We start from the raw sequence: 18650 nt of genomic DNA on the forward strand, positions 1-18650 counted from the left end.
AAATTACACGTGCTGAGGGATGCGTGCGTGTATGCGTGCGTGTGTTTGCATATACACAGCTGGAGGAAGCATCTTCCTGAGCATTTGTGCGTGCCTGCAAGTTTACGCTCAGGCCGCGGCGGGCCTCGCTCGCTGACATTTCACCATTGCTCAGGCTGCTCCCGTGACATTTACCCGGTGTCACATCAATCTTGATTTTGTTGCGTGTCACGGTGGCTTAAGTTCGCACCTCTAATCGAGGATCTGCCTGCGTTTTTTTTTTTTTTTTTTTTTTTTTGGACAACACGAACCAGGCGAAGAGATTTGCGGCGATAAACGGCATCTCCTCTGAAGTTGCCGAAAAGTCAGTCACGGGATATCACGCTCGGGGTGTTTATTTAGTGGCAGTGCCAATCATATTTATTAGGGGGAATCATTGTTGTCATTTTGGATGTGCATTACATACTTTTACACGCAGGAACCTGGGGAACTGGGTCATTATGGCTCCAATGAGAACAACAAACCTGATGGGGACATATTATGTAAAATGGACTCTTTGATGTCTTGGAGAAAAATAGTCGGACCTCAAGTGTAAAATCGAAGCGTTCAAACGCAAATGTCGCCAAGCGCCATTTAGACCAAAATAGAGCCACGCATACTAGCAGACTGCCAATAACGGGTTCGGCGGTGCATTTCCTAACCCTGCAAAACCAAACAACTGATGTAAAATATGTCGAAACGCAAGGGTTTTATTGCCAAAACCATCTCCATCAAAGGCAATTACGAGCCCATATATTAGGTATGTTACGAAATCCAGATCACCGGCCGCCATTTTGTTTCCATTGCACTCTGCCGGATTTCCCGAACTTGAATTTAGCGGAGGGCCACCAAAATCACATTTATCATTGTTTTGCACAAGGTAATCCTTGTTCTTTTTAGATTACGTTGTTGGGAAATCTCTTTACCACCTCGTTTTTTCTATTTTCAATTCAAAAAACATTTTCTGTGATTCTGCCAAAGATAAAAATGTTCCTCGATTTCGACTGCTTTGAAAAACCTTTTGAATATAAGTTAGATTTGATTGCTTTAGTAATCCATCCATCCACCTTCTGTACCACTTATTCTCACTAGGGTCGCGGGCGTGCTTCGGGCAAGAGGCGGGGTACACCCTGAACTGGACGCCAGCCAATCGCAGGGCGCATATATACAAACAACCATTCGCACTCACACCTACGGGCAATTTAGAGTCTTCAATCAACCTACCGCGCATGTTCTTGGGATGTGGGAGGAAACCGGAGTGCCCGGAGAAAACCCCTGCAGGCACGGGGAGAACATGCAAACCCCGGTCCTCAGAACTGTGAGGCAGATGTCCAAACCTGCTTTATTAACATTAACTTATAATACCCTAAATAAAAATATTAGCTTTAACCTGGAACATCAACTCCGTCCTCAAAAAGGCCCAGCAGAGGATGTACTTCCTGCAGCTTCTGAGAAATCACGGCCTGCCACCGGAGCTGCTGAGACAGTTCTACACAGCGGTCATCGAATCGGTCCTGTGTTCTTCCATCACAGTCTGGTTTTGCTGCTTCAAAAAAGGACAAACTCCGACTGCAACGGACAATCAAAACTGCTGAAAGGATTGTCGGTACCCCCCTACCCACCACTGAGGACTTGCACGCTGCCAGAACTAAGACAAGGGCGTGCAAAATCCCCTCGGACCCTCCGCACCGCGGTCACCAGCTCTTCCGGCTCCTTCCCTCAGGTAGGCGCTACCGATCAATGCAAACTAGAACTAGTAGACATTCCAACAGCTTCTTCCCTCTTGCGATCAACTTCTTAAACACCTAACCTACAATTCCATTGCAACATGCTGGCAATTTGTTGACTTGAGTTCGTTGTTACATTTCTGTAGGGCCAATTATGTATGACTCGTGCACTCACTGTAGTTGTCTCGCCATGCTGCACTATTTGCATATACTGGCCACTCATGCCAGAGTAGCATCTGCTCCATTTGCACACGGATTGAGGAGTATCTGTAACATTTGCACAACCATCATTGTCCCAGACGATCGCACTACTCGTCACTTTAAACCGGATACACTCCTTGAAGTCTCAGCGCCCTTTGCACAATGGTCATTGCACCGGACTATTGCAATATGAGTCATTCGCACTGCTCTAAGTGCTAGAGGACTCTGCATCTTTTTGCACAATTGTTTTTTGTCAATGTCTTTATGTCTCCAAAGTGTCCTGTAAATTGACTGTCTGTTGTACTAGAGCGGCTCCAACTATCCATCCATCCATTTTCTGAGCCGCTTCTCCTCACTAGAGTCGCGGGCGTGCTGGAGCCTATCCCAGCTGTCATCAGGCAGGAGGCGGGGTACACCCTGAACTGGTCACCAGCCAATCGCAGGGCACATACAAACAGACAACCATTCGCACTCACAGTCACACCTACGGGCAATTTAGAGTCTCCAATTTATGCATGTTTTTGGGATGTGGGAGGAAACCGGAGTGCCCGGAGAAAACCCACGCAGGCACGGGGAGAACATGCAAACTCCACAAAGTCGGGGCCACAGATTGAACCCGGGTCCTCAGAACTGTGAGGCTGATGTCTAACCAGTCGGCCACCGTGCCGCCGGCTCCAACTACCGGAGACAAATTCCTTGTGTGTTTTGGACATACTTGGCAAATAAAGATGATTCTGATTCTGATTCTGATTCAGAAGTAAAGAAAAAAATAAACTGATTTTCCTCACTCAAAAAATGGAGACGTCTGCTTTTGCATTTGAACTCTTCAACTAAATAACCAAGTAAATCTTTTGGTATCTGGCTGCAGTGCTTCCCTGCGTATTACCTACTCATGAATTTACTTATTCGCAGATATTTTTTGGAACATGTCTTCTTACCTTTTGCTGAAAGTATTGCTTTGGCTCCATCTTGTGGCATCTTGGTGCCAAGGCACTATGTTAAAGTGCGTTGAGGCACTTCATATAGACAGGCTATTGCCCGGTCTAATATAAAAGCTGTACTTTCTTGTGGCATCTATAGGCAATTAAAACCATTTGAGGGGCCGTCAATTACTCGCAGATTTTTGCTACAAGTGGGGGAATACTGTATTTCTTAGAACGTGTCTGTTGGTGAGCTTGTGCTTGAAAAATGTTCTTTTCTAGCCACTCTTGGTGCAAGGATCAGGCCCCCCTTTGGAGTGACTCATTTAAGCGAGAGAAGAAATACGATGAGCTAAGTGCAAGCATTTTTAATTGCGAAAAAATATATATATATATCCAGTATATCCCCTCAAGCCTGATGTGTGTCCTTGACTGCAATTGATTTGTGTTTGGTTTGACCATAAATTATGCAAATATTATTATTGCCTTCCCTCAAAATGTATAATGCAAATTTCATTATGACCCTCGTGCAGAACAATCTAAGTTGGCGCTCAGAGGGGAGAGACCAAGAAAATGCAATGCATTAATTATACAATGAAGGCACATTATTCAAACAAAGAAAATTACATTTGTGTTACAGTTTTTATATATCGGACGATTTAGCTAATTTTTGGTTGCTTTTCTACACAATGATGTTTTTTTTCTGTGTTTTGGATTAAACAAACAAAAAAAAAATCACAAAATGGTTTTCACTGGCAATGACAGGACAATACATGCACCCCCCCCCTAAAAAATATATTAATCAATAAAATTAAGTGGTCAGTGTGATCTCCAAAAAATTTTCCTAAAAAGATAAAATATTTAAGATGTTATGCGTTATTATATATTTTTTTTTAGCTTGCATTATTCATTTTCCTAAAAAAGATGACAAAAATACTTTTTTACTTTTGTAAAAACATCTGTTAATAGGATTAAATATTTAAATGATTTTTTTTTAAAATATTATTTTGCTTAATTGAGAAGCTTTCATTCATTGGAGAATTTATATGAAAAAAAGTTGTGATTTGTGAGGGTTTTGGGAGAGTTGGTGTTTATCCAAAAGTGACGAAAGCTCATTATAACAGTAATACAAAATATATACAATATAAACAACAATACTGCGTGTTTTGGATCAACTTTTTCCAAAGCATTTGGTAGAGTGCTTCCATCATCTGGTGCTTGTTCTTGTAGGTACAGTAGTGCCTTGAGATACGAGTGGGCAAGTTTACGAGTCATCATATGACCCGGCACGGTGAGCGACTGGTTAGCACGTCTGCCTCACAGTTCGGAGGACCGGAGGACCGGGGTTCAAATCCCGGCCCCGCCTGTGTGTTCTCCCCGTGCCAGCGTGGATTTTCTCCGGGCACTCCGGTTTCCTCCCACATCCCAAACACATCCCAAAAACATGCGTAGTAGGTTGATTGGAGACTCTAAATTGCCCGTAGGTGTGAATGAGAGTGCGAATGGTTGTTTGTTTCTATGTGCCCTGCGATTGGCTGGCGACCGGTTCAGGGTGTACCCCACCCCGCCCGAAGATAGCTGGCAGCCCGTGACCCTAGTGAGGATAAATGATAAAGAAAATGGATGGGATGGATGGAGCCATCATATGGCCTTTTATTTTTTTCCATTTATGTTTTTTTGCTTTGACTTGCCAGCAAAAATTAGAGACGAGCACTGTAAAGTGGCAGTGAGCGCAACTCAATCACTTCACAACAAGTCAGCAGTTTGGCAGAGGCTTCAAGCTGGTTATTGCTACTAACCAGCTGAAGTTTACTGTGAAACTAAACATACAACAAAGAGAATTAAATGTTGTGTTTAAAACAACCACACAGCTGTGCCTTAGAAAAGTCAGTTCAGCAAAATGTCAACAAACAATGCAAAACGCCATTGACGGGCTAAAAAATGGCACTGGTCTTGCAACAGATATTTGAAGACAAACAGTGGGGCAAGACATTTAGACGAGTGGCTGACATTTTTGCGGGATCCCAAAATCTTGGCACTCTCACCTTTGACGTCCCACAGGTTAAAGTGTCGATTGCCGGAGGCTCCAGGGGCCAGCGTGAAGTAGAAGTGATGGCCGGTCTGCGGCTCGTCTTTGTCCACCACACTGATGGTGTGAATTATCTAAGGAGAGGGACAAGTGGAAGAGCAAATTATGTTTGAGAAAGGTTACAGCCACACAACGGTTGGATCCACAAAGAGAAAACAAAGCCACCGCATTTTCAAGACGACCCCGAAGAGCGAGAACGGATGCTCAACGGCTCTGAGTGAAAATGCAGCCGAGCGGGTCTCAAGTCAGAAACGGATTTCTGAAGAAATCTGCATTATAAAAAAAGATACATAAAAGGCTTCCCCGGAACATAAAGCGACAGAAATTTTCACTCGGGCTGCCGTATTCACTTTAGGAAAATGCAAGTGGAATATAAAAGGAAGGCACAAAACTCAGTCAGGGTGTCATCCAGCAATCTTCCATATGCAGAGTGATCCACATTCAAAGAAAAAAGTCAACTGTGATCCAATTTGGAGAACTCTGCGTGGACACAATGAGGTGAGCTACAATTGACGGTGAGCTGAGCATACATCAAAACATCCCCCGGGGAGGCTCGCTGACAATTCATCCCGCTTCTGTGCAGAAGACATCCAATCCTCTGCAGGTTTACAGCACAATCGGACACAAGCTGCTCGTTGCAATGTCCTCCATGTGCCAAAATGAAGAAACAATGGTCGGGTGCATTGCTTTCACTTGAAAAGTATTATTTTTTATTTGCATTTGCAAGCAATTTTCCAACTGCAGGTGGTGGACCACTGGATGTATTGAAGTTGAGAGTCTTTTATGTTGTTTACAGACAGCCCAAACTTTTTTTTTGTGTGTGTGTTTTAGAAAATATTTGTTTTGTGCCAGAATGGAAAACATTAATTTAGTTATTAATTTAATAAGTAGTCCCTTAATTGATTCAATTATGAACAATAGTTTTGAATAACTGCATTGGGTGTGCAATTGATACAGTATATTTACTTATAGTGCAAAAGCCTACCATATTCCGCCATCTTTAATAATAACATGGCTGAAATCGAACAGTTAGTTGGTTAGAAAAAAGCATTTTAAAATGTCCCTTAATACAACCGCTTCACTGTTAATAAAAGAATAATTCAATTTGGCTTTTTTGCACACGGGAAAACAGTGTTGGAATGCAAGCAAACTGAAGGGTGACCGCTGTCTAGCTATCCCAAGATGCAGTGCATTGTACCGTTGGCATCATTTTTTATTTTTTTTTTTCCTGTGTGAACTTGCCAAGTGGGTTGATTCCTGCACCAAGCCTCAGTGAAATATACTGTCTGACGTTCCATGAAGCTGCATCCTGTCCCAGTAGACTGGACTGATTGGCATTTAACCACAGGGCAAGTGCGATTGATGATCTCATGGCAATTGATCCCACGCCAGCTGTGTTAAAAACCAGTTTCGCGAACCACTACGCAGTCAACGACCATTCTCTCAGGAAGACATTTGAAAAATAACAGCGCGCTCCTTTAATGAACGCACAAGTCCCTCAATGCAAGGCAATATTTTTTTGTGTAATCTTTCGCAGACAAACAACAAACTCCTCTGTGATCCATACAAGCCAAGACGTCCTTGCCAAAACAGACCTGAGCTCATCTTCTCTTCATTCTCCAAAGCCCTTTCAGGTTCCTGCAATTTTAAAGAAGTCAGAAAGTGGAGGAAGAGGGTGAGCAGCATAAGCAGGACTGTTGTCTCCAACCGAGAGATGAATGCTCGAATATCTTTGAAGAAATGTAACAAATGAGCCTCGATCTGTGTTCGGTGTCAGAGCCCTCAGCAGGGGCGCTCCTCTTAAGGCGGCGTCCGCGGGTCGACCAAAACATCCTCTGAGCAAAACCAGCACCGTTCTGAGCGAGGTTGCAAACAAATCTGAATGAGCTTCGTTAAAAATCTCACTGAAGGATTTAAACAAAATACGATGTGACAACTCAAGCTGTCAGTTTGTTGTTGATCAATTGACATGTACTGTACGGTTAGGCCCACAAGTATTTGGACAATGACACATTTGGTTCGATCAGTCTTCTTCTGCAAGCTACAGAAGGAGAATGAAGGAAGAGGAGGACAGTGTGGGAGTTTATCGAGCGGCTCGCGTAGCTCCCTCAAGCACAATCACCGAATTAGATTTCTATCCGCCGCTCCCCTTTCTTGACCCCCTTAAATCTCCTCGTTCGGCTGGAAAGCTAGAGGGGGAGACTTTCCCAAATGTGCAGCCTGTCTGCTCGAAACCTTTCTGACCGCTCAAGGTTGCGAGGAAGAGGAAGGTAAGGAGTTTCCATTTCAGGGGAGCCACAGGAGGTAGTCAATAAATATATACAAAGACATCACATGATATAGGGGACGTTCACCTCTCGGGGTTTTTGTCAATGCAATCTGTTGTGGCAGGGTTAAATAAAAACATTCCAAAGGCTAAAAAGTAAGCTACATGAGGTTTTTTTAAAATGGCATCCTAACAGCAGAAAAGAGCCAGTCAGTAGTGGGAAGTAACTAAGTACGAATACTTTGTGACTGCACTTAAGTAGATTTTTTCAGGTATCTGTGCTTGACTTGACTATTACATTTTTTGGACAATATTTTTTTTACTTGCACTTCATCATCCATCCATCCATCTTCTGCTTAACCAGGATCAGGTCGCAGGGCCAGCTGCTTAGGCAGGGAAGCCCAGATGTTGTCCGGCTTTTCCGGACAGGATCCCGAAACGTTCCCAGGCAAGCCGGAAGACGTCGTCTGTCCGGCGTGTCTTGGGTCATCCACGGGGCCTCCTTTCCGGTAGGACGTGCCCGGAACACCTCGCCAGGGAGGCGTCCAGGAGTCATCCTAAGCAGATGCCCGAGCCACCTCATCTGGCTACTCTCAATGCGGAGGATCAGCGGCTCGATCTCCTGGATGCCCGAGCTTCTCACCCTAATGGAGAGCCTGGACACCCTGCTGAGGATATTTATTTCGCCCCCTTCAATCATTGATCTTGTTCTTTTGGTCATGACCCACAGCTCTCGTACTTGTTCTCCCTACAACCGAAAACAGATGTTCATACTTTCTACTCCTTACGTTGCCGAAATAGACTTGTTACTTTGCCCAACCACCACTGATGACAACACAACAAAAAGATGAACGTTTTTTTACTTAGGTAAAGGAGTTAAATCAATACTTCTACTCGGATGAATTGTTCTTATTTAGTTTTAAAAGTATTACTATTATTCCTATTCTTGACCTGGATCAAGGAAACTTATCAACCCTCTGGTTTGTGTCTACAGTGTATATGCTTTTGTAAAAGCATTAGAATGCACTTTGCACTTTGGATTAATATTGGTTTCACTAAGAGGAGCTTAGCTAATTAGACCAGTATTGATCTGAAAGTGTTTCTGACAGCCAGAGAGCCAAGGTAGCTGCGGTGGAAGCTAACATCAGTAAGAACCTGCATGTTCCATGTCAGCACATTTTTAATGGATTGATTGGAATTATTCTATTCAAATTGAAATATGGCAACTGAAACACTCCATCGATTTGTCTTAAGCTTATTGTCACCTCTCATTAATGACAAAATTCCCATTCATCTTTAAAGGAGACATACATTAGCTGTCACAATTTGAAACAATAGTTTACAAACCTCTTCCATGCCTACCTGTTGAAAAACATATGTGACGAATATATTGACGAATATTGATGAATACTAATGTCCACGCCAGTGATTTGAGTTAATATGCCCCCTTTAAATAGTTATCAGGTTTAAAAAAAATTAGAATCAACGTGCCTCCTTTTGCCAGGTTCTGGCACTGTCGGTCGAACGTTTTTAAGCGTTTCTTTGCTTCGCTCCATTCACGGCCAACTCGCTCATTTTGCCGATTAAGCTTCTCACATATGCACCGATGTGATGAGCGCGTTTCAGACATGCGTAACATTTATGCTGTTTTTTTTCACACTGAGCCCTCCGTTGGATGCTGCCGACACTGCGGTCAAACCGAGGCGATGTGTCGCCGCGATCCCCTTGGCTCGGCTGTGAGACGGCAGCGCCGAGCTGACAGGTTGCCGTTGCCTCGGGTCACACTTACTGTTTGGCTTGCCACCCGGGCCTCTTTTCTGCACACGTGCACGCTGTATGATATCTGTCCCTCCACATCCCAGTCAAGCAAATACCAAGAAGTGGGCGAGCAGTGGCGAGGATCACGTCCCTCCTTGCTACATTTCTGGATATGTAGGATGCCGACGCAAAAGAGACGGGGAACATGCTAACTCCACGTTGGACGGATGGATGGAAGATAATGTCTGATTTCATTGGGGCCACGGTAGGGGCAGTGTCCTGCCAGATGTGGCCAAGGGAGTCAAGGTGATAAAAAAGCTTGTTGTGTGTGCCAGTTGTCAACCCATCTGTAATGAACATTAAAACTTAAATTACTTTTAGGCATAAAGCTCAAAATTCCACTGGGAAGGAAAAGCTGACTGAGAAAAGATGACTTTTTCAGCAGTTAAGGACTTGGCCTGCATTGCCTTCAGCTTGAAAAATGTTATTGCTCAACTGAGAAAAATGTCATAGTATCGAGAGAAAAATGTTTTCCTTGAATTCATCAAAAACATGCCAGGGATGGACACGATGAACATCTGTGAGGCTGAAATTTTGCACTTGAAAAGCTTTTCAGGTAAAGCTAACTCACTTGACTAATCTGTAAAGGTTTTTAATCCAAAAGGCTTCTTCAGTTCTAAATTTTGAGGTGTGGAGTCTCCTTATTTATGCCTTTGGTGGGTGTGTCCAACATGGTACCGTCCTGCATATCAAGTGGTTGTTCTCTCCCTCTTCCTGTAGAATGAGACAATCTTGACAGGAGAGATATGTGGAACTTATAGCAACCTCCTGATATCTCTCCCCCGAAACATTGTCTCTCGCACGTAACAATTTAGACCTGAAGAAGCCTTTTGGATTTAAGTTAAAACGTCTTCAACAACAAGGAAATTCCAGTTTCCTCAATTCAACCTTCGCTGATTACCATGACCTGGACGACCGAGAGTCTACACAGACATTCTCGCTCGACGAACTCTTGAGTCCCAAAGCCTTGCATGAACACTGACGAGGAGCCCATAGAATAATCAGCCTACAAGACTGCAGATACCGTCTATGAAGACGTGCAATAAATCTGCGCCACGCATGACGGCGAAGCCATGTGCTGCACTCCAGGAGGGAGTCTTGGCCCATTTGCAGTGACATCATGGACGGCAGAAGCAGCCTTCTGTAAAAAAGTTTGCAAACCCAATGTAGGCAATTTGACAGTTGATTTGGTTTGAGTTGATGTGAAATATAGCAGGTGTTGTGTGGGCTCTAATACATTCTGCCAGCGTCTCAGGCCTCAGACATTCGGCATCCAACAAAAGCAGTGTAAACGCTTTTTTTTTTTTTTTTGCTTTTCACAGTAGCCAGATGGAATGGAGGGAAGTGAACATTTTCAGGGCGCGTGAGACAAGCAGGAGAAGCTCATCAGAATTATTTGACTTCTACTTGAAGAAATAGTTTCAATAAGATGTTGACCTTTGCCATTCAAAGAATGCTGGCAGATTGTTATACTTCTTGTTTTGGTAGCTTATTTCAAATGAAAAATTAAATACAGTAGAACCACTAAGGTTGAACACAACGATTCAGAAACAACTTTTCCCTAAGAAATAATGGAAACCAATAATGTAGTAATAGTAATTGTAATAGGAATGTTTGATATTCATTTTATAGGTTTATATAGGTTTTAGTAGTCCATCCATTTTTCTATACGCTTATCCTCCTTAGGGTTGCACTTGAGCTGGAGCCAATCACAGAAGAGTTTGAGGGAGAGGCGGGGTACACCCTTGACTGTGCGTCGGCCAATCACAGAGCTTATATAAACAAACAAAAATGAAAACATTCACACTCCCTTTCCCCCCTATTGCCAATTTAAAGTCTTCAATGAAGCTTACCGGCAAGTTTATGCAATGCCGGAGTACCCAGAGAAAACACACGCAAGCACAAAGATTCTTAAACATCATAAAAGTGAAGAACAGAAGTGGACCGCTATGACATAACGGAATCAAATGACATCAAACGACATATCCTTTGCTGACATATGACAGAGACACATCTTATAAGGAAATGAAAAAGGAGGCTTTTTGACGGCGGTGTCATAATCTGGATTTGTACGTACATTGGAACGAGCTGTAGTTTATCATTCGCTAATCTATGCTAACACAGTAGTAAAGTCATAATTACAAGAAATATTTGTATGAAAAACAATCCTCAACCAAAAATATAAAACAACCACATGAAACAGGGTAACTATGACGGTAACTAAGCGTGCCTTCTTGTGACACATAACGACGTATTCTTACGCCGCTGCGCAAGTAGAGCATTGTGTAACATCGAAACGTCGTATGTTGTTTCCGTTGTATACCTACGACCCCCTGAATTATATATACTAGATTACTCCTTAGGAGTCCATTTTTACATGCAATACATTGTTTCTTGTAAAAAAATGTGCAGTTATTGCTGTAACGTATCGTTACTGTCAACGTATTGTTGACCTATTGTACTGAGCAACCAGGGACACAGACAAGCATTCCGCTTTCTATTGTCGCAATGCTACATGTTAAATTTCCAGTTGTATTTTCAGCATCAATCAAAACTTCTCTCATCACCATCAGTTGCACGGTAGGGTAAAGATTGGGTTCACTCAAAAGCACAATATTCTGATTAAATTACATTCACTGTAGAGTATTCATTTAATAGAGAACCCACAAACACGTGCGCCTTCAAAGTAGCCTGTTAGACGAGGCGTGCTCACGTCTCACTGGATCCGCTAAGGGGGTTAATTTCCCATTTAAAGCATATTTTCCTAATGGATTTCTATGGCAATCACGTGTCTCGGGGAAACTCTGCTTGCCAGGTATTCAAGCCTCCCGAGACTTCAGTGAGTCACGCCTCAGAGCGGTTGCGCACATATTCGGCCGGTACGCACGGGGTTTGCCAGACGTCCTATACGAGAGGATCGGGCAAACTTGATAGCACGCAAGCCAGGTGCCTAAAAAGATTTACGCACGAACAGTAGAATATGGCACTTAATGTGGGGGGGGGGTTTGAAATAAATAATTGAATTTAATTGAATAGCAGCATTTTTTTTCTTCCCGGCTTTGAACCATTTTTTTCACAGGAATCCCTTCAAGCTGTGGCGACGCAACTGGCGCCTCGCCCTATATCATGCAACATTCCTGTTGGACCCCCATTACCTATGAAAATAATAGGGAGGGGGAAAATTTATTGTTTTCCCTCAGGCCCCAGCTTGTAAATTCCCCAGAGTCTGAAAATGAGCGCCGGAAAGCCTTTCGCCAAAGGCAAACACATTTCCATTCAATCCCAGCACCAGCCATCTCCACAACACGATAAAAAGCCAGAACAGACAAGTAAAAATTGATGCGAATAACCTTTCATATGCACCCCATCTCTTCATTTCCCCTCACATGTGCCTACAGTTGCTAGGTAGGCATTTCCATGTATTTATATGAATAGCTTCATATATATTCATATATTATATGAATAGCTTGCTTGTGGGCTAGAAGTGATCTTATGGTGCAGGGTGTCTCATCAACGCTGTGATTAGGAGCTGAAGGTTAATGCAGGCTTCCTTTCGTGGGGGAGAGAAGGATGTGGAAGAAAAAAAAACTGTGGAGGGTGACGGTGGGAGTTAGGAAATGTAAGCATTTAAAGCCCTGTGGATCAAGAAGAGGTCAGACCTGAGCCTCATTACACATGTAAATACAGCATCCAGCATGGAGGCCGCACCATTTTTTAAGCCTTGTTTTATTTAATTACCCCTTTGTTTTGAACATGTAATTGGGTCCAATGTAGTCCAGGGCATTTTGAGTGTGTGTGTGTGTGTGTAGCATAAAACACCCGAATAAGCCTTTGAATTTTTTAGAAGTATTCAAAGATTGAACAGGTGGACGTGCACCTGTAAATGTTACAGTACATTTTAGGTTCATACGGAAATTTCACCTGCGAGCCAAATATCCCTAACCCTTTTGGCAGTAGTGTGGATGTATGCCTGTAAACATCCTCATTAATCCAGGTCATTTCATTCTCAGGGCATTGCATCGATCACAACTGGACTGGTTTGGTTGTTCTTGAAGACGTTTGTCCTCTCATTCGAGTAGGCTTCATCAGTTCACGCACATAGGCTAGCTAGGGCAACTCGAGTCTGAGTGTAGGTGTGGAACCCCAACTATTTATTGTTTAAGTTGACCATGACAAAGGCATTGTATGTCTGAGTCTTGACCTGATGAGTTAGCCCGTCTATGTAGTGCAACGGGCCTGCTCAGTGGTTGCTTGGCTTCCCCAATATAGAGATCAATGCATTCGTCACTAAACTTCACAGCATCAACCACATTTCTTTTCTGGGTATGGGGTGCCTGTTCTTTTGGGTGCACCAGACTTTGTCTCAGGGTCTTGCCAGGTTTGAAGTATACCAAAATGTTGTGTTGCTTAAAAGGTTTCTCAGACACACACCTGATACATACAGAACGACAATGTTGTTGCTTATGTCCTCTGTGGGACAAGATGAGCTCTTTACAAACAACTAGCTGTGGGTAACCACGACTTTTGAGGGCCTCCTTCAGTTGCCTGTCCTCTTTCTCTTTGGCCTGGTGGCTACATAATCAGCTCTGTGTTTTTGGGTTCTGATGCTACCCAGTTTATAGAGTAGATATCCTGTAGTAGAATAATTTGTAGTGCAGATATAGTAGAAAATCGCAAAACATATAAATAAATAAATTACCTTGCCGGCCTCGGCGTTTTCACATATGAAGGCTTCGTAGGGTGTGGCGAGCTCAGGAGGATTGTCGTTCACATCCAGTATCCGAATGCTCACAGCTGAGTGCGACGCCATGGTGTGGTTATCTGCACAGGAAACAGAAAGAGCAGCAGTCCGTTGAGAGTCTCCTTCTGGTTTGCGAGCCTTGCATAAGTGACATCTCTGTTGGCCTTGCACTTGAATCAATGCGGCTCTCTGCAAAGGGTTATTTGATTTCACAAGTTAGTCAGCGACGGTGTGGAGCTGCAGCACTTTGGCCGTTACACACTGTCAAGACGCTGATGTTGACAAAGGAGTGCAGAGGTGCCAGCGTGCTGACTTTACAACAAGGCGCCCGGCGTAGACAATAATGCCGTAATATCAAACGCGTTGACTGTACGGAAGCCGTTTGTGCGCTTCAGGCGGCGACAAGCGCTGGCGCTTGTAAGAAAATAAGTCAAAGCGTGTGCAAAACAAGCTCACAGATTTATTTTATTAAAGCAGCTGTTTTGCTCTGTCAAGAAAGCAGAAGTAAAACACGCACACGGAATCAAATGAGTCTTTGCAGATGGAAGAAAACAGTTGGCTTGGCCTTGTGGTTCACTTCTGAAGGGTTTACTGGCAAGGCCTCCTCCATCTGCACACAAAAACACCTTCTGGCATCTGTGAGCGGTGTGGGGAGGAACGCAGTGATAGTCATTCAGGCGTTTTAAAGTTAATCATTCGAAATTTGAGAATCATGGGTGTCCCGAAAAGTGTACTCACCGACTGCCAATTGCTTGCCTATTTCATTTTGATCTGGGTGTTTATTGACATACTGTACATACAAGTCAAATGAGTTAAAAGCAATAGCATTCAATTTTGGATAATCGAATGGCAGAATAGAAAACATAAGTCGAAACAATAAAATATGAGTCCTTTCTCCAGCTGCGTTTTTTTTTGCAGTTTATAAACTTCCATTAGTTGCGTCGGCATACATTATTCCACTATGCTGTGACTTCTGTTTGTGATTGGCTGCATTTTCAGTAACTGCTCAGGCATAATTGGACGAGATAGATGTCAATCATTGTCGTGGCACCACCAAGCGTGTGCTAATCATATAACACCTGGCAAATATTATTTATATTTCGTTGTAGTTGTGTATTTCGGGCCAGATGTAGAATATACACATTTAAGACTATATATTTTTTTAGCAACTTTATCTTTGGCCAATAAGAAACAAATTGTTTGATTGAGTAATTACTGTTTATTTATAGCCAGATGTTGAACGGACAGAAAGAGAAAGCTGCTGTTTTGGTGCTGTTTTCTTGTTAGATAGCCTAAAAATTATTCAACACCAATAATTAAAATTTTTGCATCCAGTACTTCGCTAATTTGCCGATCTTATGAGGAACACGTAGGGACAAAGGCGTTTGTTTTATTCATTAGGACATTTAAGATAGATTACACAGGAGCAAGAACGCCAGCACTCGGGCAAACGCTCTAAATGGACTAAAATGTCAACGTGGGAGGGGTGAGGATGATACAATTAGCACAATCAAAAGCTACTTCAAATTACTGTGACATATCCCTCTCTTCATTTGTCCAATTTCCTCACAAAACATTATGTACAGTACAGGTCTGAGGATGCCAAGTCTATAATACACAATATACATTTGTGAGTGTGTGCGTGTGTGTGAGACAATTCCTGGATGGAGATGGAAAGATAATGAGAGGACATAAAGCTAAATGAGAGCTGTGTTTGCATCAGGTGTTGGCCTGATATCCTGTTCGAATAGAGAACATTTTTAAATGACTAAATCGGCAGTCAGCACTCGGCGCACGAATCTGAGTGTCATCTATTAAAAAAAAAAAAAAAAAAAAAAAAAAAACTTCTGCCAACAAGCCAGTGACAAGAAAAAACAACAACTATTGCAGTAGAAAATCACTCAGTGCATCGATGTCAAATGATTTAATTGCACAAATATGGTAACAATTAGGAGCCCTCACTCTAAACAAAAGCCTCTTTCATATGGCGGAGGGCGAGTGCATTTATACACTTATCATTCAAATCGAACAAAAACTTACGTACTGACAGACTAACAAGTTAAGTAACAACCATCCACTCACCTAGCAACCTTTCACACTTGTTACTGCCCTACATCACTAGCATGCTCCCTACCTAGCTATCTAATTGGTTATCTTGCAAACTACATAACGATAAGGTGCTACCTACCTGATTTACAAGCTCATTTATTGCACAGCTACATACCTGCCTTGCTCACTAACTAGGTACCTAATCAACTACCCGCACACCTACCAGCCAGTTACTAAGTTACAAACTAGCACACTACTGACCTAACTACCTAGCTAAACAGTGCACTACTTATCTAACTGGCTTTGATGATACCTAACTAGCTAACTTCCATATGAACTGATTTACAGATTAACTTGTTACCTACTAACCTACACCGACTAACCTTGCTCACGAAATACTGGCTAATGTGTTATGTACAGTGTATCTACCTACCCACCTAGCTGAGCAATAAACTAACTAATTAACTGCCCACTCACCCACCAACCTTGTTCACTAACTACATACAGTATCTACCTAACTAGCAAGCTACCTACCCACACAGCTAACTGGCAGAGGTGCTACCTGCCTACCTGACTAATAAGCTAATTAACTACCCACCCACATACCAGCTTTGCTCACTTACTACAGACCTATCAAACTAGCTGTGAATCTACGTATCCCTGGATAACTTGCTAATTACATACCTAACTGTCTAAGGTGCTACCTACCTATCTACCTTAGGTGATAACAAATTGATTACCCACCCTGCCTACCAACGTGCATGCCTAGTGTTAGATATATCTTAGTAGTTATCATTTATTTGCTTAGCTTGCATTAGTATTTTGCATTAGTAGCTTGCATTAGTATTATGGACAATATTTAGATAGAAAGATGTCTCGCCTTCAAGAAGATGACTCAGCAACATTTGATGGAAGGGCGCCTTGACCAAGGACGTGATCGGATGTGGTCGGGGACGGGACAGGTGTCGTCTGGTCCTATGTTTTGTGTTGTGTCTTAATGCTTAGAATATTATGTCTTGTAGAACTCTCCTCTTTTCAAATAAATGTAGGAGCGACGGGGGAGATTGTTTAGAGCGTGTTGAGAGGCTGTAACCTGAACAATCTCCCATGCGCCCTCCTCATGAGTAAAATGACCAACGTCTTCATTCCTTTTGTGTTTATTCATTATAATGTTTGGTGAGATAAATCCAACATTAAATTGGTCCTTCGAGCCGGATGTCAACACACCCGAGGATTCCAGTTGTGGAGCCGACACCCAGTTAAGAGACCGTGGCCACGGCAATTGAGACCCTTTCCGGGACTGGTCTTCGTTCTTCTCAACTGGGATCTGAAGGTTGACGACAATCCACAGGATTGAAGACGACTGGTGAGTTAAATTTTTTAAAATTTTTTGAAGAATGAATGTATCGCGCGACAAAGAAGTCTGCGGCGAAATAAACCTTGTGTAATACTAGTCACTGGCAAGTAACTGATGGACGGCGGAGTCCGACAAATTCCGCATGGACGGCGGAGTCCTATACGTGCTGAAATTCCGTGTTAAAATAAAAAAAAATAATAAAAAAATAAAGGACGGCGGAGTCCTAGACGTACTTAAAATTCCGTGCCTTCGTGTTTCCGTGTTTCCATGTTTTCGTGTGTTTGTTAAAACGTTACTAATATCGTGTGTGTGTGTGTGTAAAAGTTTGGATGTAAGAGACTGGATTGTAAGTGACAACTGAGTTTGGAAGCAAAGGCAAGAAACCTCCGCCCCATTCGGGGTAGAAGGTTGAGGTTTACCAGAACTCAGACATTCATTGTCACCCAGTCATATTTTGAATAAAGTCAGTATTAGGTCACTCTAGGTGCAAATAAACTGACTTCCAAATTCACAAAAATGGGAAACAATAACAGTAAAACGAATCCAACAGAAAGCCTGACGTGTAAAGATTGGAAATATGTACAACTACAAAACCCTTCCAAAATAAAACATTTAAACACGTGGATAACCAAATACAGTTTCGCTGGCCAGCTGAATTCGAGAAAATTAGTTCAACTTCGAAACAAAATAAAGGAACGGCACAATAATAATATATCACAAATGGGAAAAGATGGATTTGACGACTTACTTTTTTGGCTAAATATGGCGTCTAAAAGAGAAAAGGAAGAAGAGAAAAAGAAAAACTTAACAGATGAACTAAAAGAGCAAACAGAAAAGGATAAAAATATATTGTTCCAAAGACAGGAAGATGACGAGACAGGACTAAAGATAAGAAATGTTAAAACAAAGATAGTTGAAAAACGAAGTGAAAAAAATGATGAGACACAAGCATCAGCGCCCTTGTACCCGGTTTTGCCACCTCATGAGCATCCTCCAACTTGTGAATCAGAAACTCATCGAGTTTTACGATCAGGAGGAGTACAAATGCATTGGTCTAAAAATATGGGGGAAACATTTTCTCCCGTTCCCAAAATGGCAAATACAACCTCAAACGAGGGGGACATGGATTTATATCCGATGATTGAGGTGGCAAATCCAAATGTACAAGAGGATCGCAAAGAAACTATTTTGGTCTATAGAACTTGGACTAATGAGGATGTGAAAAAGGCCGTAGCCGGCCTCATATCCTACAAAGTAGACATTGTCCAGTTTGTTGAGGACATGGAAAATCTTAGACATTCCTACCATTTAAACGGTGCAGAAACACAACAAATTTGGATGACTGCAATGGGGCCTGATTGGCATCTTTGCCGTGGAGATTGGGATCCAAAACATCATGGTGTTATAATGCCACATGATGACAGAGAATTACACCATCGAGTTAGAGCCTTGATAGAAAGAACC

The 18650-nt window shown here is 42.6% G+C and overlaps 1 protein-coding gene across 1 annotated transcript in view; it reads right to left on the reverse strand.

The window, feature by feature from the left end:
* LOC133408366 (cadherin-22-like) overlaps nucleotides 1–18650 on the reverse strand; it is a 79933-nt gene that overhangs the window by 17369 nt on the left and 43914 nt on the right. The window contains exons 8-9 of the mRNA XM_061687173.1: nucleotides 13739–13860; nucleotides 4912–5029 (exon numbers count right to left, since the gene is read on the reverse strand). Of these exons, the coding sequence (XP_061543157.1) occupies nucleotides 4912–5029; nucleotides 13739–13860 (240 nt within the window). The remainder of the gene's footprint in view (nucleotides 1–4911; nucleotides 5030–13738; nucleotides 13861–18650) is intronic.

The sequence above is a fragment of the Phycodurus eques genome, chromosome 10, assembly GCF_024500275.1.
Source record: "Phycodurus eques isolate BA_2022a chromosome 10, UOR_Pequ_1.1, whole genome shotgun sequence".
Classification (NCBI taxonomy): domain Eukaryota; kingdom Metazoa; phylum Chordata; class Actinopteri; order Syngnathiformes; family Syngnathidae; genus Phycodurus; species Phycodurus eques.